Consider the following 27,171-nt stretch of genomic DNA (forward strand, 5'->3'; position numbering starts at 1 on the left):
AATGGAGTTGCTATAAAGCTTGAATGAAAAAATATCTGTAAAATTGATTTGAAAACTTTAAAAGTGCTATATAAATGACAATTATTCTTTTGAGAGCTGAGTCTCCCATCCAGTGCTCCTTCTTTTTTTGCTTGCTTGACTGATTCTTTCTGATTAGAGCAACATACATAGCAAGATGTAGACCTGAAAGACATCTCAGAGGTCATATAGTTCAAGTCCCTAATTTTTCAAGCTGGGAAACTGAGCCCCAAAAAGATAAAGTGGCTTGCTCCCCCATCACCCAAGTAATGAGGCCAAGGGGCAGAAGAGAAATAAAAATAGCTAGCATTTATATCATATCCAAAAATTTGCAAAGCACCTTCCATGTTATTTTATTTGACTCTCACAATAGCCCTGTGAGTCAATAATGTGATTATTATCTCCATTTTAAAGATGAGAAACCCAAAGCTGAGAAAATTTCAATGATTTACCCAAGATCACACAGCTAGATCACTGTCTGTGGCAGGTATTTGAACTCAAGTCTTCCTGACTTCAAGGACTCTATCTTCATTATGCTACCTTGTGGCTATCTGAGGTGGGATCTAAACAACTCAGTCTCTGTAAGTAAATTCTAATATCAGTTCTCTCTTCAATGGACTCTGACACCTCCTCCTTAAATTCCATTCTGGCTCAATGAAAGTCTCTCCCCAAAAATCTAAATTAAAATAAAATGATCACCTGTAACGGCTAGAGCATGCCGCATTCCAGCTGCAATACACACGACCTTCTCACTCAGGAGCTATTGGAAAAAACACACAGGATTTGGAACCTCATTTGCAAAAAAACACAGGCATTTCAGAACCTTTTTGGGGGGAAAGCCTTTTATTTACATATTTTGTTTATTTGTTTGTTTTTAAGAAATCTTAAATAAAAACCACTCTGTGAAAGTAAGTGATTAAGCCTAATCTAGAGGCCAGAAGTTCTTTACACACTTTTTCTTTTTTGATCCTCACCACAACCCCCATTTTACAAAAGAGGAAACTGAGGCAAACAGAAGGGTAGTGACTTGCCCAGAATCATACAATGACTAAATATCTGAGGCTGAATTCGAACTCAGTTATTCTTGACTCCATCACCTTGCTGCCATTGCTAAGCTACAAACTGGGGCAAAAGTCTGACTTCATGTCTAAGATTATTCCCTCGCCTGCCTCCTTCCTCTAAGCTAGGAGGGAGGCTTCTCTCTCCCAGTCCAAAGTCTCTTCACCAGCATTGACTCCACACTCACTGAAACATGAACTTTTCTTTAAGAAAACACCATGACATGCTGTGACATTCTTGCAGATGGTAGGTATTAAATGCTTACCTCTATGACTTGGGGGGTCACTTGTCTTCTGGCCCCTGGAGGAAGGCCCAACTGACCAAATGCATTTGAGCCACAGGACAGAACCTGTCCATTTCCTGTAAGACAAAAACACTGGAGTCATGTAAAAAAAGGGGGAGATATTGAAGACTATCACATCAACATGATCAGAATCCCTCTACTACCAGGGTCCCTGGCCAGGACTGAATATCTCAAAGATAAGGACATTCTTTGACTGCTGGGCATTTTCCACCAAACCGAACAAGAATATAACGAACACCTACTATCTAAAAATTTACCCTACACGAGGGCACTAAAGATACAAAGGAGAATAAGACATAGCCCCAGACCTCAAGAAGCTTTGCAAGACAAGCAGCAAGAAAGCCTGGGATGTCTTTTAAGTCATGGTCATCCTTCAAGGTAAAACTTGTCAATGATCCCTGAGCTGTTCTATTTCAAAAGGCTCTTATGTGGGGAGGGGAGGGAGAAACCTGGGGATTTGAATATAACAAATTAATTTATTTATTTAAAAAATCGCAAATAAAAAAGCAAAAAGGCAGCCAAAGCCCTTAGGCAGTTGTCAGAGCAAGCATTACCCAAGATCTCTCTCAGGACCGTCTCACAGATTTCGTCTGCCTTCCACATAATGTCAACATCACTGATCGAGGTTAGCCAAATATTCCTGTGCTTTACCCCCCAATATTTAATCCTTCATTACCTAGACTTTGAGATTTTACAATGCTCAACTCACACCACTGACCATCACAGAATCCTTGGGCAGAAAGAGATTTTCAAAGGTCTTCAAGCCATTTATCCACCTTGGCCTGCCTATACACTTAATGCAAAGAAAAGTCGCTTCTACCTTAAAACCTGACCCAGGAAGAACAAAATGTCTTGATTCTTTAAAAAAAAAATAAAAAGGCATTTTAAAGCAAAGAGTTATACAATCAATACAAGCTACAATTTGACTCTTCCTCAAATTTCCTCATCTAAGAGAGAGATCAATAAGTGTTACCTGTGAGCAAAATTGTAAAATCCCAGCCACAAGCCACTTGAAGGACAGGACAGTCAGCCAGTAGGGTGCAAGGGGTAAAAGACAGAACATCTTCAGTGTGACCAAGTCCCAACTGCCCATCTTTGTTCAGGCCACAAACAAAAAGTTCCCCTCCATCTACAAAACAGAACATTTTCAGTGAGAACAGTCAGAGAAACTTCTCCTTACCCAACTTCTAAAGAGATTTCAATTAAATTTCTACATAAAACAATAACTTTCTCCTTTTATTTTTAAGTGAGCATTTTAGCACGCATGGAAACCAAATGGCAAAGGACACGGGCACTCAATTCCAATATATATATACATATATATGGAAAGAAATATTCACATAGCTCCTTTGGCATGAGAGAATGTGAGAAAATGCATAGCTTAGTAAATTGAGTGCTAGGTTTTGAACCAGAAAGAACTGGGTTTGAATAGTACCACTTAACTTTTCTAAAGCCTCCGTTTTCTCACCTATAAAATAGAGATAATAATAATCTGTATCTTGAAACAGCATGTCCCCAAACCCTAATGACAGAGCCCAACTTTAACATGAAGTTCAAGGTCAAGAAATGGGCTAGAAAAATAAGCAAACAACAGAAAAGAGCTTAACCATAAAAAGCTAATAAGTCGTCAGTGAAGACCAAGACATAAACTCAGAAGACAACAATGTAAAAACAGTAACAAATAAAACCTGAAAGGAAAATGTGATTTGGATCCAAACCCAACAAGAATTCCTAGCAAAGTTAAAGAAAGAGATGAGTGACAGAGGAAAAATTGGGGAAAGAAATGAGGGTGATTCAATTAAAGTATAAAAGGAGAATTAATAGCTTGGGTAAAGAGGCACAAAAAATTACTGAAGAAATAACATCTAAAAAAAAAAACAGAACTGGCCTAATGGTTTAAAAAAGGGCACAAAAATTCACTGAAGAAAAGAATTTCTTAAAAAGAAGAAATGCCCAAATGGAAGAAGAGATACAGAAGCTCACTGAAGAAAACAATTTCTCAAAAATTAGATTTGTTCTTGTGAAAGTTAATGACTCCATGAGACATCAATAAAACAAAGTCAAAAAAATGAAAAAAAAATCAAAAAGGTGAAATATCTCATCAGAAAAAACAAGTGACCTGGAAAATAAATCAAAGAGATAAAATAATGGACTACCTGAAAGCCTGGAACAAAAAAACAAAAAGAGAGAGACTAGACGTTATAATTTAAGAAAATATCAAGGAAAACTGGCCCAATATCTTAGATCTAGAAGGTAAAATAGAAATAGGAAAAATACACTAATCACTTCTTGAGATACCAAAATCAAAACTCCTAGGAATATAATAGCCAAATTATAAAACTCCCAGGTCAAAAGAAAATATTACAAACAGCCAGAAAGAAACAATTCAAATATCATGGAATCACAGTCAGGATCACAAAGATTTAGCAGCTTCCATATTACAAGATCAGAAGACTTAAAATATGATATTCCAGAAGGCAAAGGAGCTAGGATTATGACCAAGAATATAATCCACCCAGAAAATCTGAGCATAATCCTGCAGAGGAAAAAATGGATGTTTAACGAAATAGAGGTCTTATAAAATGTTCTGAAGAGAAAACTAGAGATGAATAGAAAATTTGACATTCAGACACAAGACTCAAGAGAAGTATTTTAAAAAGTATACATGAAAGAAAAATTCCTAAGAGACTCAATAAAATTGCTTACAGTTCCTATGGGGGAAGATAATACAGGTAATTCCTAACAATTTATGATTATTAACGCTGTTAAAAGCAGTCTGTATTGATAGAGGACATTAATGTGAGTTAATCATGTTAGGATGATCTCCAGTAAAGAAAAAAACTAAGGGGTAAGAAACAGGAATACCTTGGGAGAAGGAGGAAGAGAAAGGTAGAACGGGGGAAATTTCTCAAAGAAAACAGACACAGAAGGAAGAGTTTTTAGGGGAAAGTGGAGTATATAGCAGGCAATGCTTGTACCTTACTTTCATTGGAATTGGTTCAAAGAGGGAAGATTAAATATAACATATATAAAGAAAAAATATATTTACACAATTAAAGTTCTACATAGATCAACAGTTTTCTCCTCCTTTTAAATATATAATTTATTTATTATTTTTAATATTTAATAAATAATTTATAGTTATATTATCTAATATATATTTATATATGTATGTATGCACACACACACTAGTTGGATTTAGAAATCTATCCTCTCTAATAGGGAAATAGGAGGGAAAGGAATAAGAGAAGGAGGAGGAAAATGATAAAACAAAGGTCAGATTAAGGGAGGAAGTGGTCAGAAGCAAAAAAAAGAATTTTGAAGGACAGAATAAAAAGAAAAGGATAAAAAGAAGAAAATTGGATGGTGAGAAATAAATAGCAACCATAATTGTGAGTATGAATGGGATAAGTTCACCTTTAAAACAGAAAGCACATTGTAGAATGAATTAGAAATCAGAATTCAATAATATGTTGTTTACAAGAAACACTTGAAACAGAAGGACACCCAGAGCTAAAATAAAGGGCTAGTACAGAATCTATTATGCTTCATCTCAAGTGAAAAAGGCAGGAATAGCAATCTCAGACAAAGCGAAAGCAAAAATAGAGCTAATTAAAATATGTAATTGGCAAAACTACATTTTACGCAAAGGTACCACAGATAATAAAGGAATATCAATAACTTTTTTTTTGACAAAGCAAGCTTCTATGACAAAGGCCTTATTTATTAGATATATAGGGAACTGAGTCACATTTATAAAAGTAAAAATGATTCCCCAATTGATAAGTTATCAAGGGATATGAACAGTTTTCAGAAGAATTCAAAGCTATCTAAAATCACATTTAAAAATATTCTAAATTACTATTGATTAGAGAAATACAAATTAAAACAACTCTGAGGTTCCACCTCATACCTACTATAAATGGCAATGGCTAGAAGGGATGAGGGAAAATAGGCACATTAATGAACTATGGGCTGAGTTGTGAAATGGTCCAATCATTCTAGAGAACAATTTGGAACTATTCCCAGAGGCCTATAAAACTGTATATCACCTTTGACCCAATAATATCACTACTAGGTTCATACCCCAAAGAGATCAAAGAAAAAGGAAAAGAGCCTATATGCACAAAAATATTTATAGCAATTCTTTTGTCATGGCAAAGAACTGGAAACTGAAGAGATGTCTATCAATTAGGCTATGACCAAATAAATGATAGCAAGTGATTGAGATGGGGTACTATTGTGCAATAGGAAATGATGAATGGGATGATTTCAGAAAAATATGAGAGGGTCTATATGAATGGATATAAAATGAAGTGAATAGAACCAGGAGATCATTGCATTTGGTAACAGCAATATTATGATTATCAACAATGAATGACTTAGCTACTCTGATCACTACAATGATCCAAGAAAATCTCAAAGCACTAATGATGAAAAATTCTATCCACCACCAGAGAAAGAACTGATAAAGGAAATCTGAGTGCAAATTAAATTATGGTTTTCTCACTTTATTTTTCTTGCTCTTTTGTGTGTTATGTGGCTAATATGGAAATGTCTTATATGATTTCACATGTATAATTGATATATTACTTCCCTTGAGGGACGACCCAGAGAGAGGGAGAGAATTTGGAACTCATTTTTTTTTTTTAAGAATGCTAAAAATAGGGGGAAGCTGGGTAGCTCAGTGGATTGAGAGCCAGGCCTAGAGATGGGAGGTCCTAGGTTCAAATCTGGTCTCAGACACTTCCCAGCTGTGTGACCCTGGGCAAGTCACTTGATCCCCATTGCCTAGCCCTTACCACTCTTCTACCTTGGAACCAATACACAGTATTGACTCCAAGACAGAAGGTAAGGGTTTAAAAAAAAAAGAAAGAAAGAAAGAATGCTAAAAATAAATTAAAATTACTTTTAAAATTCAAGGGAAAAAAGAATGTGAACTGAACTTGGAATCACAGATTTTAAAATTTTTGTTAAAATTTGTTTTACAAAAACAAAGCACTATAGAAACATCAGCTATTATTTAGATCAGAGATTCTTTTTTTAATGATTTATTTTGTTTTTATTTTTTTAATTTGAAAAATTTAATTGATTTAGAATATTTTTCTGTGGTTACAAGATTTATGTTCTTTCCCTCCCTTCCTCTCTCACCCCTCCTGTAGCTCACACACAATTCTACTGGTTTTTACATGTGTTATTGGATCAGAGATTCTTAATCTGGGTTCTCTGAATCTTTTTTTTTTAACACTTTGATAACTGCATCTCAGTATAACTGTTTCCTTTGTAATCCTATGTATTTTATTATACACATTTAAAAACATTCTGAGAAGGGGTTCCTAGGCTTCACTGGACTACCAAAGAGTCTTGTAGCACAAAAAATGGTGAACTTCTGACTTACTTTTCTCTGCAAACATCAAAGGGAAAGTAATTTATAGAAGAGTAGAAAAAGAATTGGAATTATCATCAGACTGCCTATGTTATTTTAGACAAGTCAATTCCCTTTCTGGACCTCAGTTTCCTCATCTATAAAATAAAAGGCCTGCACAAGACTATCACCAGGGTCCCTCCCAGTTCTAAATACTGTGAGCCTGATTGCATTTGGTCTTAGGAAAGGCAGATTCTGCAGGTTACCTGTGACCACAGCTGAGTGTCCCCCTCCTCCTGTCAGCATCCTTATATGTTTGGGGTCACAGAAATCATTCAGTCGTTGGGGCTCAAGCACATCCTCTTTATGGCCCAGGCCAAGCTGCCCGTAGCTATTTGCCCCCTGGACACAAAGGAAAATGACAATAGAAAAAGTGAGCCCACAAAGGCAGTCGCCTGAATGTCTGAATCTGTACCCAGTGTGCCCCGCACATACACAACCACCACTCACATTCTCTCGCCTGGGAAGGGCTGTCAGAGCCTCCCTCCAGCCCTACCCCTTGCAAGAGTCCTTAAGTCCCCATTTAGGAAGATAGGACACCTCTCTTTTCCTCCACAGCCTACCGTCCCATAGAAATGACTATTCTAGTTACTACTTTCACCAGTACTGGGGGGCTGCGTGCTCTGGGGCACACACCAGCGGCGGCTCTAGACAGGTCTTCGCTAGAGTTTGCACAAGCCTAGGTAGCCGCTTTCAGGCAAGGGCTTAGACTTGCTCTCCGGGGCCCTGGGAAACAGAAATAGTAACAAGAGGAGGCAGATTCCAGTTTGACGTAAGAGGAAAACCACCTCGAGATGCCTCTCCAGCCAGCTGCTTTCAGCAGAGGTCTTCAAGCAGAGGCTCGGTTGACCACTTGTTGGGTCTGTTTTAGAGAATTTCTCTAGAGAAGGTATAGACTAGTCTCGGTAGCATCAAAGGTCCTTTCTGGGAGGGCAGAACATCCCTGTCGTTCTCGAAGTACCTGCCTTGGAAACGAGCCTGGCTGGGTCTACAGTTTCTCGAAAGCTGGCTCTCACTCCAGGGCATCCAGTACACGGGGCGCCGAAGGCAAAGCTACCCCTTTCAAGAAAAGGGCTTTAGAGCGGACTTCCAACCCTCCCAGGGCAGTTAAGGGGCTTCCACATTTTAGGTTCTGTCTCCAAAGAAAGGCCCCGATGTGCACGCAGCCCTGAGGTAGGGTGTCTCTTTCGGGGAGCCTGTATGGCCCAGCGAGCCCAGAGTCCTCCAGCTCTCTCCTCGTGCATCCCAGGCGAGCCCACCCGGTCTCACCCCGCTCCACTTTCCCACGCCTTCGGACCCCAGCCCTCCACATCCCCAGACCCCAGAAGGACTCCCTGTCCCCCCACTCCCAGAGCCTGTCCATCTACCCTCCAGGCCCAGAACCCTGGGGTGCAGCCCCGGAAGGAGTCAGGTACCCAGCTCAGGAGCAAGGTTACGGTCACGGCTGGTGATCCGGCAGGGGCAGGAGCCACCTCCCCCAATCCCGGTTCTCGCTCCATGTGCCGCCCGCGCACTCCACAGCTGCGGTCAGCTCCGCCTGAGCTTCCGGGTGTGGGTCCGCCCCGGAGTGGGCGGAGCTTTGACTTTGACGTAATTGGGGAAACCTCCCAAAGACTCACTAAGGGGAAGGTAGCTGTGGGCTGTAACCAGCCGGGGTCTTCCAGCCTCTAGAAGCTGAGATGATCGAGAATTTCCTTAAGGGGAAGGGGGGAGGAGGGAACGGGGAGGGGTATAAAGTGAATTAAGTGGCGCCAGAGGGCGGTCCTGTCTGATAGAGTACGGAGTACAAACCCCGCCTACACTCCTGACACTCAACTAACTCCCTACCCTGGAAACAAGCCTGCGTCTACTTCGGTAATAAGGCGACTCCCCGGGGCAGGAGCACAGGGGTCCCCGAAGACGATGCCACCCCCTCAATAGTATAAAGGAAGGAATTGTACAAGGAGTCTGCCAGCGATGTCGGGCATAGTCCTTGCTGCGCTGAGACACTGAGAGGGATCCCAAGAGCACTTGTGGACCCATCTTCTCTACTCCCAGCATACTTGGCTGGAGATAAATTGAGGACGCTCAGCCTTTCTCCTCCCGGCTGAGCCTTCTCTCATCCTTCACCACCCCTCAAGGGCTCCGGGTCCAGGTTCCCCTCCACAGAAAGCCTTCCTGCCCACGTGACCCTCGATCATCTCTCCCTACCTACTCCTTATCTTGTCTGCACTTTAGAGGCTGCCTTTTGAATCAATGAAAAAGCATTTACAGTTCACTTTTAAAGTGCTGGGTACTCTGTTTAGGGGTGCGAGGATAAAAGGAAAAAGGGAAAGAGTCCCTGCCCTTAACGAGTTTATATCCAAATGGCGGAGACAATGTGTGCAAATATTTTATATGTATGTGTATATGTATATGAGCTCGTGTGTGTATCATCTCTTACAAAGTAGATACCATACAAGGTAACTTTAGAGGAGAAGGCTCTTCAACTGGGGTCAGGAGGGCTGGAGAAAGCAAGCAGAGACAGGAACAGCTTCCCTCAGAACTCAGCTGCTTGAACTGAATCTTGAATTGTCAGGGATTCCAGGAAGCCAAAGTGAGGAAGGAGAGCATTCCTGGAAGAGGGGCAGCCAGTGCAAAGGCATGGAGATGGGATATAAATCATCATGTGCAAAAAGAGCAAGTAGGTCTGGCTGGACCTCAGAGTGCCAGGAGATGAGTGAAGTATAAGAAAACTAAAATAATAAAAAGGGGACATGTCTGACATGTCAAATAGAGGGAGGAATTAATATTTCATCCTAGAGGTAATAGTGAGCCACTGGATTAGGCAATAGGCTACCTTTAGTGCTATTTTTTTCCATGTTGTATCCATTTTACTTTTATGCTGCAAAGTCAAGGGAGTCATGCTGATACTTCCACTTCTACGATTCCATAGCTTTAATATTTGTCAACATTTTAAAATTAGCATGTATCAGAAAATTAACGATCCTCTCCTGATTTGCCTGTCCCTTTCACTTTAGTAATCTGTAGCCAGGAGATTTAAAAATCTGAGCTGGATAATAGATATTTTAAATTGCTTTGAGAATAGTGGGAACTGAAATATGTGAAAATGGTATTAACTCTCCCCAGCTCGTTTTTTAAATCTAATCACCAGAAGCCTCTACACCCCACTTATCCTTAAGTATGGGGAGGTCTGTGATCCATGTGTGGGTTAGTGGGTAACAATCAGAATCGGCTGACTGCCCCTTGGGCAGTCCTAAGCAAAGCTATAGCTGAAATTGGGCCATGTAAAATGGAAGGAAGTCACAGGAAGTGAGGAAAGGAAGGGTGTTTGAAAGTGGCAAGAACTTCCTGTGACCAGCTCTTTCATCTTAGAACTTGATCTTGAAGGAGCTCCAGCTTGGGGCCTCTGAAGTCCAGTCTGGTTTGGATAGGGCTGGGATAAATATCTACTCCCTCTCATTTCTTTACTTTCATTCTTTTCCTCTATTTTATAAATAAATTGCTATAAAGTCATTCTGACTTGATTAATAATTTCTGGGGACCACATTTTTATATATTTAGTCCAGCCTTTAATTTTTAACCCTTACAAATATTTGGATTCAGAGGCCCTGGGTTCAACTCCTGACTCTCCCACTGTATAAGCAAAAATGAATCCTTTCTCTCTAGGCCTCATTTTTCTCATCTATTAAATTAAATTAGGTGGGTTGAACTAGATACAACTTGAAGGTCCCTTATGCTATACATATGGACTATTCCATATATATGAGCCTTGCAAAAGAGTAGGAAGAAGAGTCTTCTCATATATCTTCTTAGGAGCCATATATGTTCTTTGTAATTTTCCAATGTTAAAAAAAAAAGCCAAAACATTTTATTTCTTTTGTTCTTTCCATTTGCATTGTTAGAGTCAACATAAATATTATTCTCTTTACTCAGCTTACTTTACTCTGCATCAGTCCATTTAAGTCTTTACATAGTTCTCTACATTCATCATAGTCATTGTTTCCTACAGCACAGTAATGTTCATAATTTCTTTCTTCTTTCCCAGAAAGTCATTGTATAAAATAAGAATTCTTAAAAGAAAAAAAGGAAAAAATAGCAAAACTGATCAGTATTCCACATTCATGAACCATTTCATATAAGATTTGTCTGGCCATTTCCTAATTGATGTACATCTACATTGTTTTCAGTTTTTTGCTATAGCAAAAAGTGTATTCTGTTGTTTATGAGGACTTTCTTTTTATAAATCACCTTTAAGTCTATTAGTGGACTCTTTGAGTCAAAAGGTATGGACATTTTGCTTACTTTGCATAATTCAAAATTGTTTTCCAAAATAATTATGTTAACTAACAACTCCACCAACATTAGTTTGTCTATCTTTCTACAACTTTACTAGTAATGACTAGTTTGAGCATCTTTCAACAACTCTTCCCAACACTGACTGGTACCTTCTTTACCAATTTGCTGAATGTGAGATGAAACCATTTAATTTTCAAGTTCCTCAGGACAAAAACCAAAGTTAACTTTAACTATGTAGGCTCTTTAGCCTATAATACAATAGTTAATTATTCACTGTGTAAGCACTTGGTATAAGAACTAAATCATAGGAAATCAAAGGAAAAGGGATTATTTGTCCACAATTCCTCCTGTTTTACAAATGGAGAAACCAAATTCCATACAGGGGAAGTTATTGATCAAGATTTAACAGCAGAGTCCACCCAGAGTGAAACAAGAAAAACTGAGAATAGTGATTGTTGACTGATGGAATCTTAGGTCAGAGTTCAACCTACAGGTGACTGAAGATCCTTTCTACAAATGTCGCCAGCAAATATTTTGCAAATGCAAGAAAAACTCATTACCTTCTAAGGCTGTTCATTACTTTTAAAATCAAACCAAAATCTGCCTCTCAAAAACTTTCTCCCACTGCTCCTAGTCTGTGAGATCAAGCAAAATGAATTTAATCCCTTTTTATGGGTTGTCCCTTTAAATACGCATAGATAACTTTTTGGTTCTGTCCCTTAGTCTTCTTTGTTCCAGGCAAGACATTCCCAGTGCTTTCAAATGTTTCTAAGTTAAATTTAAATGTCGTTAGTTTTGTTATTGAATTTGCATTAGTGTGTGTGTATATATATATATATATATATACATATATATATATATATATCTCTTGAGAGAAGGTACTGTTTTCCCTTCCTTCAGATCCTTCAGATCCCTGGAGCTTAGCACAATGCCTGGAACATATTAACCAATTAATAAATGCTTGCTGCGAGACAGATTAGCTGATGTGAGCTGCACACCTATGCATTTGAGAAGCAATGTGATTTTTCTTGATAGAGTATTGGATTTGTAGTTAGGAGACCTGGGTTTGAATACTGACTCCAGAGATTAGCAATGAAAGAAGGAATTGTCAGAGAATGAATTCAGATCGAACCATACCATTACTCATTTTATTTCCTTCATGATTTTTTCCTTGCATGTGCCATATATGTCTTCTTTCACAACATGAGGAATATGGAATTTGTATTGCATGACAACACTGTAAAAATCCATGTCAAATTGTTTACTGCCTGGTGGGGTAGGGAGGGAGAGAATTTAGATTATGAAAGGTCAGAAAAAAAATTTGTTTCTATATGTAATTGAAAAAATAAGAGGAATAAATAAAAACAAAAGCATTTCAAAAGAAAAATAAAAATTAAAAACATTTTTTAAATTATAAAAAGATTAGCCATGTGATGAAGAGAAAATTATTTAACCTATGAGTCTCATTTTCTTCATCTATAGATACAATAATAATTGTATGACATATAGTTTTTTTATCATTGAACTGCTTTGAAAACATTAAATCACTACCCAAGTGTGAATTACCATTTCAAGTTATATTGCTATCAAAAGAACATAGATACCCCTGCTTTTAAATGATTGATCCAACCATTCTGGAGGGTAATTTGGAACTATGCCCAAAGGGCACTAAAAGACTGCCTGCCCTTTGACCCAGTCATAGCACTGCTGGGTTTGTATCCCAAAGAGATAATAAGGAAAAAGACTTGTACAAGAATATTCATAGCTGTGCTCTTTGTGGTGGCCAAAAATTGGAAAATGTGGAGATGCCCTTCAGTTGGGGGATGGCTGAACAAATTGTGGTATATGTTGGTGATGGAATTCTATTGTGCCCAAAGGAATAATAAAGTGGAGAAATTCCATGTGTGAAGATTGGAATTAGCTATCTCCTGATTTGTAACAATGAAGATGCTTAGCCTAACAAAATCAAGGAATGTCTTAGGAACTTTGCATTATTCCACCTACTTTGTCTAACAAATTCAGGAATGTCTGTAACCATACTTGAAGATTGAGTGTTTAGGAGGATGGCCTTAGATAGAGAAATTGACAAATCAGAAATAGCTGACAGATCCCTGGGCTATCCTAAATCAAGCTTAGGCTAGGATTGGTACAGAGGAGACACAGGAAAGGGAGGTAGAATTGTCTAGTTTTTTTCTGCGGGACTTCCTCTCCGCTAGCTCTTTCCCGGGAGATGTGGCTCTGGCTGACAGCATGCTAAGCATTCTGACATTTTGGCTCGGTGGCAGCTATTTGTCTGGGTTTTGGTGGTGAGTTTGCCCTTGAGCTAATTCAGGTTCAGGCATCTTGCCTGAGCCCTCTTGGAGTTCCAGCTGATTCCTTCCTCTTTTATTCTCCAAAAACTTTATCTTCCTAGAGCCTCTAATCTTTCCCCCTGGCATAAGATCCTACACCCTTTCCTCCTCCCTTCTTAATTTCTTTCCACTATATTAATTAAATCACTATAAATTTCCAGACTGACTTGGGTATTTTATTTGGGATTTCCCCTAACGACGAATAAAATCTAGATTTTAAGTCACAACTCTAAATTCATCTTTACACACGGGAACTGGAACAACCTCCAGGAAGTGAAGCAGAGTGAAAGGAACAGAACCAGGAGAATCTTATACACAGAGACCAATACACTGTGGTACAATCGAATGTAATGAACTTCTCCATTAGTGGCAAGGCAGCGATCCTGAACAACTCGGAGGGATTTATGAGAAAGAGCACTATCCACATTCAGAGGAAAAACTGTGGGAGTAGAAACACCAAAGAAAAACAACTGCTTGATTACATGGATCAAGGGGATATGGTTGGGGATGTAGACTCTAAATGATCATCCTAGTGCAAACATCAACAACGTAGAAATAGATTCTGATCAAGGACACATGTAATACCCAATGAAATTTAATGTCAGCTACAGGAAGGGTGGGAAAAAATATGATTCTTGTAACCAAAGAATAATGTTCTAAATTGACTTAATAAAATTTTCCAAAAAAATAAATAAATAAATGGATGAATGATTGGTTTAAGGGCAGCAAGGTTTTTCAGTGGATAGAGTGCCTGGTGTGAGATTCAAAATGGTTGAGGTCTTAAACTGTAGTGATTAAAATAGTGGGAGATATAAATTGTGATAGATATAAGAGAGGGTGAGTAAATTTTACGGCAGAAATATGTTTCACTACAGTGTCTTGGGTTTTAAAATCAAATATAAGGTGGTCGCCAGGGAAATATTCCCAATTATTCAAATACCCAAGTCAATTGGGTTTTATAGAGACTTTTAATTAACAATATAATGAGTAATCAAAGAAGGAGAGAGAGAGTAAGAAAGGAATCAGTTTTTTAACACTCACCACAAGGTCTGACTAAACAAGGATTTCTAATGACACCAGGCCGGCAGCATCTCAGCTGCTTTCACCAGCTCCCTCCTCCATCTGAATGTTTCAGAATCAGTCTCCTCAGAATGAGTCTCTCCAATCTGAATGTTTCAGAATGACTTCCCAGCTCTTCCCTGAGCTCTTATTTTTAAGGGCAAAATCTCCTCTGTCACCTCCCCCAAGTTCTTACATCTACCAATCACTATAGATGTTTCTAAAGGACTGCCCATTCTTAGTCCACACCTAAGAAGGTGTGGATTTTTGAGTAATTCACACCAGGAAATCTCTGAGTAAGTTTTCCAGTTCTTTGTTCCTTGTAAATTCACAAGTTGCTTGACCTTTATAGGTACTTAGCTTAAGAAAAGTATGGGTTTAAGTACTTTTCATTGTTCAGAAAAGAGTTTACAACTTTATCTTCCCTTAGGGCAGACCCAAGTAGGTAAAGTAGAATTCTCACATTCCTGTATTAAGTAGAGTTCACTGCCCAAATGGGGGATGGTCTTAATCCAATCTTATAAAGTAGGGTCTGGGAAATTTTAAGGTTTACACTGGTCCAGAGCCCAGATAACTTGGGTTCAAATCTAGCCTCAGACACTTCCTTGATGTGAGTCCCTGGGCAAGTCACATATTGGCATTTGCCTAGCCCTTACTGCTCTTCTGCCTTGGAACCAATACTTATATCGATTCTAAGACAAAAGGTAGTTTTTTACAAAAAAAAATTTTTTTTAATTAAATGATAGTTTATTCCAGAGTAAGCAGCATAAATGTTGTATATGTAGTCTTCTATCTTGTTTGTCTTCTTTGGCAATGGCTCTATTAACACTCCCCTTTCCTATTTCTTATTGGTTCTCTTTGAGGCATGTACACTGCAAGGTCATTAGAGCACTGGACTGGAAGTAGACTGGAGGGGTTAGGAACACCTAAATGCAAATCAAGACTCTGATACTTAACTAGTTATGTGACCCTGGGTAAGTCACTAAACCTCTTTTTGCCTCAGTTTTCTCATCTATAAAAATGGAGTTAGACTATATGGTCTTGGTTCTAAAGTTTCTCTCAGTTCCAAATCTATAATGCTATGACTAGAGTTGATTATTTTGGGGGTAGGGAAAGAAGAGAAGATTAAGGAGGAATGTGATATTAGAGGGGTTTTCTGTTGGAAGAAAACTTTAACTTCTGCTTGGCCCCAGAGAACAGGGCTAGAAGTAGCCAGTTGAAGTTGCAGAAAGGAGCATGTAGACTTGATAAAAGGGGAAAATTACCTAACAATTACAGTCTAGAGAGTTCATTGTGGAGAAAGGGCATAACTTCAATATCATCATCCTGGATGCTCACCAGGTAGATAAGTCCTCGGAGTGGCAGTACCTTCAGATTATTGATCCTGCTTCTAGACTACCCTTCACAGACATCATCTGGAGAAGCAACTCCTGTGAAGAAGAGACAGTCATCCTTCCAAATTGGCAATTAGTTACCACCTATAGGACGGACAAGACAGTCTAGCTGGAACTGCAAGGCACCCTGAAGGAGAATTGAGAAACATTATACACCAAGAAAATCAAACTATCAGCACCATTTTGCCTACCATCTCCCCTTAGATCTTGACAGAAATAAAGGGATCTTGTTCCTAAGAACCTTTGGAATGCCAATGTTCCAGCCCAGTTCCCACAGTATTCATAATGGGAAGCAGTCCCTGTGGAGAGGTAGCCTGGTACACTGCTCCTGCAAGAGCTACAGTCACAACTACTCAAGACCCAGAAAATAAAGTTCTTGTCATCAAAGTCCTTGGCACCATAAATTGATATGATTTTGTCAGTGTAAATGATATTAAAGAAAAGGAATTATTATCTTCTTTACCCCTACACCCTAAGGATCAGGAGAACTTTCCATCTGATTTTCTGACTTACAACCAAAACCTTTTGTATGTGTTATCTCCCTTATTCCTCTACTCTAAAATGGGTATAATAAAAGCACTTACCTCATAGGGTTGTTGTGAAGATTAAATGCCTTGGCCCATAATAGGTTCTTATTCCATCCATCCATCCATCCATCCATCCATCCATCCATTCATCCATCCATTCATCTATCAGAATGTGAACTCCTTGAGAACAAGGACCATCTTACTTTTCTCTTTGTATCTGCAACACACAATACTGTGTACATACTAAATGCTTAATAAAATTTTTGTTCATTCATTCATTCATTCGAGCAAACCAATTAGTCAATAAATACTTATTAAGTTTCTAGTAAGTACCAGGTTGAAGGTAACTGAAAGGCTCAAACCCATTAATGAGTTAAGGGGATGTCTACACCAACCATACGAAGACTTCCCCTGTTGGAATGGACAAATGAGAATAATTTGTTCCAACAGCCATAAAGCTGAAGCAAGAGTTGTGGAATGCTTAGAGCTTGGTCAGATATCAAAGATGCTAAGGTCATGCCACTGAATCCCAGGCCATCACCAGCCACCTTGCCTTTGGTCCTGCTAATAGACTTTGATCTGGATCTAGAAGAGAGTGTTAAGGCCAAAGACTTTAACCAACTCTGCCTCACCTAAATCCAATTCACAAGCAAATCAAATAAACAACACTATACCAGGCACTGTGCTGATTACTGGGGATACAAAATCAATTCTTACCCTTGATGAGCTTTCAATCAAATAGGGGAGACAATATGCAAATAACTATGTATGAACAAGATATATTCAAAAGGTTGTAGAAACCCTCACGTAGTGGAAACTCATTCAGGAATGCTTGGCTTCTGATATTCTTTCCAGTTCAACTGGTTTTTGTCATCCAAGACTAATGACTTCTTTTCATCAATAGATGGCAACAAATACTTTCTATAAATGGAGCATGCTCTGCAATAGCCCATTTTAATTGAACTAATAGCAAATAAGAAAGAACCTAAAAGATCTTAGAATTTAGAGCAGAAAGGATTTTAGAGCACATTTTCCAACCTTCTCATTTTACAAATGGGGAAAATGAGGCCTGGAGGAGGTTAAATGTCTTGTCTAAGGACACACAGCTAGAGTAGCAACTGTAACTCCAAGCCCAATGCTCTTTCTCCCATTTAATCTATTTAAGACCTGGGAATTCTTATTCCTCTTCTCCTACCCACTAAATCCAGCTTTATTCCATATGGCCTAAGAACTGCACATCTCATCCCATCAGCTCAAGTTGTAGATCCCAGGAAAATTGAGTTAGAAGTGATAGTATTAAAGAGAGTAAATTATAGAGAATAATAATTGCTGTAACAGGTCTGTAATAGAGGGGTTCAGACTTTTAGGATAGAGAGGGGGAAAGAGTAGAGAACCTCCCTTCTCTCAAAGTTGGGTTCAGGGGAGAGAACTGATGTTTAGGGTTGGCTCAGAGAGAGGAGAGGGGGTTTGAAGATTTTCCCCCTTCTGCCTTCCCTCCTTAGCTAAAGTTGCTCTCCCAGATTCGCTCTTGTCACTCTTGTCCCCCCTCCACTACTTGAGACCAAAGGGTCTCCCTTTGGTCTGTCCACTCACACTCAGCTTGGAGAACAGATAACTTTTAATGTCAACTCAATCAAGTAATATAAAAGGAATAATGGGCAGGGAAGAGTGGAAAAGGGAAGTGGGAAAAAGGGGTCCCTGTCTCTGTCTAAAACCCTTTTCCTCCCTCCTTGAATTTGGGGGGGGAACTCGGGCTTTGTCAGCCTGACCACCCCCCCCAGAGGAAATCAGGTTGACTCACCCCTGGGCAACAGGAGCTGAGGTAAAGTCTGCTCAGGTTTCTTTTCAGAAAGTCTCTTCAATTGGGAAATGTTGGGGGGAAGGATTTCTAGTCACCAGCAGGAAAAAGTGGGTAACCCTCAGGAGAAAGTCATTTTCCCACCTTCTGTCTTCGACTTCTCAAGACTGAGAAACTGAGAGAGCAACTTCTCTACCAGCTAGAGTCTTCTCCTCCTCAAGATTCCAATCCCTTGGGGTCCCTCCCCCTCGAGGTGATCAGTTTCACACTCTTCAGCCTGGCACTTTTTCTTTAGTGCCAGTCTCTGTCACAAATCCCCTATTTCCTCTTGTTCACGTGGTGCCACCCTGGCCCACGCCAGTTATTTACTTTATATGTCTATTCTAATCTATCAATGTTACTTATTGTTCCCATCTAACCTCCCCCCTCCCAAAATAATAAATCTTATCCTAAGATGTCTACTTGCTAATCTAAGTTCCTATCTTATGCAAAGACTGAGTTGTGGGAAGAGGGTTAGGATTATGTACCAACAAAATTTTTACAATATAACAATTTCTTAATACAAAGGTCATTCCTATTATAATGAATATAAAATTTAACTTAAGTAAAATTGGAACTATCCTATGCCTTATGTAATTCCAATTGTATACTAATTCCAATGTAACAATTCATAACAATTAGATATATGTTTATATCTATATTAAGTTGTATCAATTGAAATCTAGTTTATTCTGTGCCTATGTTACCTCTCTAGTCACAACATTCCCTTTTCTACCCTAAACTATTCTGTCCCTGTTAATGGTTAGTATGCTAATTCTTTCCTTTCTATCTATATTAGTGGATTAGGTCCTCATTGTGCTTTCTATGTACATGTCTGGGTTTTCGACACATTTACATATATTACATATTACACACACACACACATATATATACACATCCTCTGATAGTAGAGATTTATTTACAGATATACAATTTATGGGATGTCCTTATTTATGGCATAGCCCCTAATGTCAGTGTGAAATGTGTTCGTGTTCTAGATTTGTCATGGTGGATACATATTTATTTCAATGTGCATGTGAATGTACTTCCCTATATGTGAAATTAATGTGATCAGTGATTAACCTTACATGACCCATTTTCCTGAAGTTCATTCCCCATGTCTTTGCTTCAAAATCCTTTCCAGTTGTCAGTGTGTCTTCCATCCTTTGGTGTTGCTTGAAGCTTGTCACCAGTCCTGTACCTTCTCCTTTACAGGATACATACTTGCCTGTCGTCTCACCTTGAAAGACAATCTCAGGTATCCAGAACTATAGGATCATGCGTCTGTGTAAGATTAGTGTGTGTGTGTGTGTGTGTGTGTGTGTGTGTGTGTGTGTGTGTGTAAAATTGAATATGTTGATGCCTGTGAGTGAAACTTTATACAGGATGTTTGTGCCATCTTCATGTGTGCAAGTGAGAATTTTTTTTTATGTAATACATGTAGGTATCTTTCTTAATGTGTGATTGTAAGGCAATTATTATATTCCTATGTGGTTGATTGTAGAAGTTAATGATATTTTAGTTTAGGCTTGAGATGGATATTTGTATATAGGTTTACTAATTCTAAGGGATTCTAAATCCACCCAAATAAACTGCCAGGTTCCACAAGGAACTGCTTCTCCTGTGTTTCACAGGCTACACTAATCCTCCCTGATCTAACTAACCCAAATTTATATTATCTGTCTTGGGCATTATTTTGTTTCGTTTTCATGCAATAATTTTTGTTTGGGTAAGATGCTCCAATAGCATCTTGGATGTTTCTCATCTACATTTACTGGGGTTCGTGGACTTGTCTCAGTTTTTTTTTTTCCAATCAGGGATTGTCATTATAGGCTTAGGGGTCTCAGTATAAATCTTCCACGCTTAAGTTATAGCTGGCTTGTTCAGATTGGTTCTGATTAGTCCAAATAGAGTTATTAATAATCAGGTTCTGAGTTGGACCTTAGAGATCAGTTAGTTCCAATTCCGGGCTGTCTGCCTCCAACATACTTTTGTCAAGATAGGAAAGAGCAAGAGAATGTGTGGCCCAAGGGCATCCGCCAACCTCCCACTGTAGTGGGTGACACATTATATCGATAGGCCATTAAAAGAACCAGGTTGTGATGTAATCCATAGACACAGATGACATTTCAAAACATACTTCAATGTGTTTTAGTGTTTTGGTGGCATAAAATAAGGACCAACAATCTGAATTTTGCACGTATTTATTATCCATTTGAACAGTAGACACACAAAGCATGTCAAGAAAAAAATTAAGAAATGGCTCAACAATTTCTTAAGCAGATACTGAATTGGACCATATTATCATTGTAATGTCCTGAGGAGTTGTACATAGCATGTATAACTACCTAGACTATCTAATAATTTCCATTTTCAGACTAAAGCAAATTCTAAAAACTGCCTACTTAATAGTATCAGGAGAGTTATAAATGACATATTTCCTGGATTAAGAAATGTTTCTTGGCTTCCTTCCAAAATTTGCATTCCTGCTACTGCCCCATTTCTTCTGAGAAGTAGCCATCAGTCCTTAGTCAGCCCTTGTCTCAAACAAATTAATGAAGCTGCTTCACACATTTTAGGCATTCAGTACCAATGTGCTCTTGATTCCTGGGGCCCACAACATCCTGAATCTACTAGACTTGTAAAAACTTAGTGAAAAGGAATAGAAAGTCAATTTAAGTCTATTAGTTATTCTGCAGTGTTAAATTCTAAGGTGAGAGGTGCATTGTAATGTTTTCACTTCTAAAGGTTTAACATTAGATTTTGATTACAACGAACTGTAGTCATGACATGATTTTAAATACTGTAGTTTTAAATTTTAATTTAGATTATCAATCTACATCAATTCACATTGTGTAACTAGAATAGACTAACTGCAATCACCTGCAATAGCCAGTTTGACTTTACTTACAACTGACATTCTTGCCATCAAAATGAACTTATTAATTAGTATGAAAATATTTTAGTCTTTTCAATTATCTTACAGAGATGATATTTTTAATATGTGCATTGTGTTATTAAATTTCAGATACAATCAATGCAAAGATATGAAACAACATGAGGGATACATCATGCTTTCATTTCCTTATCCAATATAAGATAAGACATTTTCTTAAAATACAAGTTCTTATTATTCCTATTGCAGAATTAAATTAGCTGAAGTATCTAGAAATTAGGATGGAATGAAATGTGTCAATGTGCATCTATCTATTAATCAATGAAAAGGATAATTTAAAAAATGTTAATGGATATGAAATTCATTCCTTTAAGAAAATCAAAACTCCGACTTCATTTAAAGAATGCCTTTGTATTTATTTTGAATAGGTCAGACTCTAGAACACAGTGCTTGGATATTTAAGGACAACGTTTGTTCTAATCTAGCATCAAAAGGGGATGAATACAAGGAATCAGCATCCTTTATAATTAGTCACTGTCATAGAAATCACATGGAATTACTGGTATTGGTACCCATTGATGCCTTTCACTGAGCATTACTTCACTTTTAAATGAATTAATTAGTTTTACTAATTTGTTCTAAGCAATATTCCTCCACAACACAAAAATAATCACTAACAATAAGAAAAAGCAGTATTTGGTTGATTTGTTTTTTTATGGGAGGAGGATGACAATATAAACTAAATAGGCCATTTTTATATCCACAGAACCTGAAGGAAAAGTAGGATGAATGGTAAAATATGAAAGTTATCATGGAGCTATAAAAACAATGTCAGAAAAACTAAGATTGAGAATGAGCTCAGGCTGGTAAGGACCACAGAAGGTACCTTTTTAAAAAGGATGTTGGAGGCTGGCTGTGGGATGCTAGATAAAGAGCTGACCTTGGAGTGTGGAGAATATGGTTTCAAGTCCTGCTATGTGCCCTGGTAAGTCAGAGCTCAGGCAACCTCTATGACTAAGTTGCAGAGAAGGTGCCAACCTGCATTGTTCAAGTTTCCTCCACTAGGAATTTCAGGTAGCAATGAAATCACAGATCTGATCTCTCTCCTAGGTTAGAGGTAAAGAGAAAAATCAAAGGCAGAATAGAATTACTACTGAGGCTCAGCTAGGTGGCTCAGTTGATAGAACACCAAGTCTGGAAATGAGAAGTCCTGGGTTCAAATTTGGCCTCACAAACTTCCTAGCTGTGTGACCCTGAGCAAGTCACTCAACCCCAGTTGCCTAGCCCTTACTACTCTTCTGTCTTAGAACCAATAGTAAGTATCAATTTTTAAAAAGGAATTTAAAAAAAGAATAGAACTGCTATTCAAGATAGATGAGATGATAGCAAGGAAAGGGAGAAGTTAGGACTATACTTATGTTTTTGTTTATTTTTTTCCTCTGGGGAATAATTGACATTAGACAAGGAAGGATAATACAAAAAAATGTTTTTGTGGGAATGGAAACTCAAGATAAATGAGAAGAGACTAAAGAGGGTACCTAACTGTACTCAGCTGAGTTTGGGTCAATAGGATTGGGAAGACTGCTGCCTAAGGTATCACAACAACTGGCAAGAGAGAATAATGAGTTAGAAATCTTTAAAAGAAGTTATAGTAAGATCTCTCTCAGAGATGGCTTAGATTAGGTGGTCTCTCAGATATCTCCTGACTCTGTAATTCTCTGACTGAAGTTTGAAAGAATGCTGCCCCAGTTTTCAAAAAGAACAGAGTAGATTGTACAGAGCAGGGGTCAACACAATTTATGTTATCTTCAGAGAAAATACTCTAGGACAGATTTTTAAGCATGTGATTTATAAGCACTTGGGGAAATAGTGATCATACTTGAGAGTTCACCATGTGAGATCATCCTAACCTCATTTCTTTTTTGACAGGTAGAGCAAAGGAATGGCATAGTCAAAGCAAACTCAAAAAGCCTTTCAAGGTACTCTTTTAGACAATATTCAGGTGAATATCGCATAACTGGTCAAAAGACCAAACCAAGAGAAACTAAACCAGTGTCAACCTATAAGATTTCTTGGACCTCTGTCTCTCAGCTCTCTTCTAGTCAATATTCTAAGCAATGATTTAGATGAGGACATAGGCTACGCACTCATCAAAATTCATTGCTTATAGAATAGAGTCAATATAACAAGAGGAAATCTAATAAGAGATAAATGTCAAGTCCTGTTCTGGTTAGATAATGAATGGTAAAAGGAAAGGGGAGGTGTGAATGAGTAGTTGATCATATGGAAAAGAAAATGGGTTCTTTTCACTATTTGATGAGGCTAATATAAAGGCTAATCTTGAACTATTTAACAGAATCCTGGTTTCCAGAATATTCATCTTCTTCCCTCTCTTCCCCTGGTTGCCATACTTACACAGGCAAACCTTACAATTTTAGCTTACAAAAAGGTTGTATTTCTTCCACTCTGTTCCCTCTCCAATTATGCTTCAGATCACTGCTAGACATCTCTTTTATGAATGAACATAGTCATGTCATTCCTTTACTCAAAAATATCTTTGTTGACTCCCCATTATCTATTAAGTCAAATTGAAATTCCTTTGCCTGGCATTTGAAGCTGCCCATAAATCTGAAACAAACCTTATCCTCCTAGTATTTTCTGATGTTTTTCTCCTGCACATACACCACACTCCTATCAAATCAGACTCTCCCCTGCACACCGCCTGTATGTCTGGCTCTACAGTTCTACTCAAGCTATTTCTTATAACTATGATATCCTCCTTCCCTCTTTTCACCTAGGAAATTCCTGCCCACTCTGTAGTGATTCCAGTGCTACCTTTCCCCCAGAACTCTTCCTGATCCCTCTGCCACCAATTGAAAATGACCCTTTTCCTCTTAAACCTCAGGAAGCACTTTGCTTAATACCTAATTAGTCAGTGTATTTATTGTTTAAACTTGTTTTATTTATATAGTATAACTATTCTGGTTATCTGTGTAGTATGTGTCCTAGTCTCTTTTTAAACTTTAGCTTTAGAAAGCTCGACAAGAAAAGGAACCATGACCTATCTAAACTATCTTTCTTCTAAACATGAAGCATATATTACTCTGCTTAATGGGAATATTGTTTAATAAATATTTGTATAATTAAGGGAGGTGAGAGTTCTACTATCCCCTTATTAGGAGAACCTTACCACAAGTAGGGCAGTCAGGATAAAAGGATTACAAATGATGCCACATGAGAATTAGTTGAAGAAACTGAAGATGTTATTTTCCAGAGAAGAGAAGTAGGGAGGCTATGACCATAAGATCATAGATTGAGAGCTGGAAGGGAACTCAGAGGCTGTTAGTCCATTCCACTTTATAGATGAGGAAACTGAGGCTCAAGTTCCTTAGGAAATTTGCCAAAGATCATGTAGGTAGTGATCATCAGAAGTAGGATTTGAACCCATGCCTTCTGACTCTAGAGCTTCTACTTTTTCTACTATACCATGAGCTATGCTGTCCAACTGTTTTCAGATTTTAAAACAAGAATGAATAGGGTTATTGTGTGCATCTTCCAAGAATAGTAGTAGTCTCTTGGTAACTGAGGATGACGATTGTCTTTGTGCATTTTCATCTATGATAGATGAATGTGCTCCATAGAAGCAGACTAATGGACAGAAGTTATAAAAGACAGTTTCTGAATAGGGAGAACTTCTTAATGACAGAGCTGACCAACAGTGGAATAGGCTTCCCTTGGAGTAGTTAGTTCTTCATTATCAGAGGTGATTATACAGAAGATGAATGACTACTTGTTAGGGATACTGAAGACCAGAATCATATTTCTGTAGAAGTTGGACTAAATTATCTCTAAGGTCATCAGACTCTGTCTTCTAACCATCCTTAAGGCCAACAGGGAGCCACAGTAGTCCATGATAACTCACAATTTGCCTTTAATATTCTATTTGGTAAAGTGATAAAACCTTAAATATTTTACTATAGGACTTTTTGCAACCTAACCAGCACCCCCTACTGAACCCCAGGTATCTCTATAACTAGAAGGGGCATAATCAAACCTTACCAAACCTAATTACAGGAATATGATGGGGGCTTGGAGAAGGGGTCTGGGAAGTCCTAAATTCTACAGTAAGTAATAATCATAAATTTAAGGTGGTCAAATGTTTCTACATGAGTTCAAATCGGGATATCTATCTAGCAGTCCATAGTACAGAAAACCTAGTTACTTTATTTAAAGAAGAAAAATTACTTTGTAGAGAAAACATCCCTTCTCCTATTCCTAGAACTAGGATTGAACACTTATGCCTAGGGAGCCAGACAAATCCACACAAATGAAGTAGGTCAAGCTTTTACATGAAAATTTCCAGGGAATAATTAATGACATTTTGTAACATCATTGAGATTAACAAGTTTGTTTGGTAATCAGGTAGTTCCACCATCACTGAACTCTTGGAAAAAAAATGCCATGAGCTATCCCATTGGCCTCTATGGAATTATCCAAATGTCCTCAGAATAATCCAATTCTACCTAGAACCAATCACACTTGAGTAGATAGAGAACATTGTTCTAGCTTTAGACACCCAAATGCCTGCCCATTTTAGTGAGGGCATCACTGACAATGTCAAGTTCATGTCGAAGTTCATTGACCACACTGGCAATGCTCTTGGTATCCCTCAGGATCTGAATACTTTGTGTGTATGGGTTGTACTTCACACCAAAAGGGCGCTTGATAGTTTTTGCAAATTCTCTAAAGAGATAACAACAAAGAGAACAAATTAATTTCTAGAAAGGATGAAGAAAACCACCTAGAATACAAATATGTGTAATCAAAACTCTTGATACCACCACTGTTAATGGGCAGTGCCCTATTTGGTTCAAGTTCTCTCAAAAAAGGTGCACATATTTTGATTTACCATTATTCACCATGCACACAAAAGCCTCTGAACCTATTCTTATGCCCAAAATGCATATCTTTCTCATTTCCACATCACAGAATCTTAAGTTTCTTTCAGTACCCAAATTAAGCACTACCTTATATTGCAAACCTATCCTGATACCTACCCAGAGCTAGAGTCTTCCCTTTATTTCCCAAAATTACTTGTATATATTTTGGATTTAATTTTCTAGGTATCTATTGTTTTCCCTCCCAGAATGAAAGATTATAAAAGCAAGGACCATTTCACTTTTGTCTCCCTGGTATATGGCATATTTTGTTGACATTCAGTCCATTCTGTCATGTCAAGACTCTTTGTAATCTCTTTTATGATTAAAATTATCTCAACAGACTGATTTTGGGTTAATAATATAAATTTGTTGATTATATTCAGTTTATTAGTTAGACCACCATCAAATCTGATAGAGTGCTATAGGTTTCTTATGGCTCCCTCATGACCAAGGACAACCTGAGCTGGGTCAGGCAGCTTAATAGATTTTTAAGAGCTCATTATTCAGTCCTTCCCTTGAACATCCCCAAACATCTTTAATTGGTGACAGTTAATTAAGAGGTGGTCCATCAACCTATCTACCCCTCCATCCCCACAAGTGGACAGGTCACATATGCAGGAAAAGAGCCCTTCTCCCCTGCATTTAGTAACCAAATTCTGTTAAAAGGGAAGATATTCCTTAGGATTCCTAAGGACCCAAAACAAAAATTCAAGAAGCAGCAGACTAGATGGTATCTTTTACTTAGATCCCAGACAAAGGAATATAGTTATTCTCTTTAATAGATAGGAATTAATATAGTATATGAAAAATAAATTCTCATTCTCATTTGGTGTATTTTTGGCATAGATGTTAGATGAGCTTGTCATTTCTTTCTCCAGATCATTTTCCAGATGAGGAAACTGAAGTAAATAGGGTTGTGACTTGCCCATGGTTACAGAGTTAATAAGTGCCCAAGACCAGATTTGAACTCAGGAAGATGAAACTTCCTGACTCAAGGTCCAGCACTCTACCCATTGTACCACCTATCTGGCCCACATATGTATATATACATATATGTATGTATATATATACACATATATATAC

The 27,171-nt window shown here is 38.1% G+C and overlaps 2 protein-coding genes across 2 annotated transcripts in view; both read right to left on the reverse strand.

Annotated features, from left to right (window-relative positions):
• Positions 1 to 8,442, reverse strand: part of SERGEF (secretion regulating guanine nucleotide exchange factor) — a 263,136-nt gene extending 254,694 nt beyond the window's left edge. Inside the window, exons 1-5 of the mRNA XM_007497015.2 lie at positions 8,222 to 8,442; positions 7,013 to 7,148; positions 2,355 to 2,510; positions 1,343 to 1,437; positions 718 to 778 (exon numbers count right to left, since the gene is read on the reverse strand). Of these exons, the coding sequence (XP_007497077.2) occupies positions 718 to 778; positions 1,343 to 1,437; positions 2,355 to 2,510; positions 7,013 to 7,148; positions 8,222 to 8,305 (532 nt within the window). The 5' untranslated portion in view covers positions 8,306 to 8,442. The remainder of the gene's footprint in view (positions 1 to 717; positions 779 to 1,342; positions 1,438 to 2,354; positions 2,511 to 7,012; positions 7,149 to 8,221) is intronic.
• An 11,998-nt stretch (positions 8,443 to 20,440) lies between these two features.
• Positions 20,441 to 27,171, reverse strand: part of TPH1 (tryptophan hydroxylase 1) — a 32,934-nt gene continuing 26,203 nt past the window's right edge. Inside the window, exon 11 of the mRNA XM_001366569.3 lies at positions 20,441 to 25,891. Within this exon, the coding sequence (XP_001366606.2) occupies positions 25,717 to 25,891 (175 nt within the window). The 3' untranslated portion in view covers positions 20,441 to 25,716. The remainder of the gene's footprint in view (positions 25,892 to 27,171) is intronic.

The sequence above is a fragment of the Monodelphis domestica genome, chromosome 6, assembly GCF_027887165.1.
Source record: "Monodelphis domestica isolate mMonDom1 chromosome 6, mMonDom1.pri, whole genome shotgun sequence".
In the NCBI taxonomy this organism is placed as follows: domain Eukaryota; kingdom Metazoa; phylum Chordata; class Mammalia; order Didelphimorphia; family Didelphidae; genus Monodelphis; species Monodelphis domestica.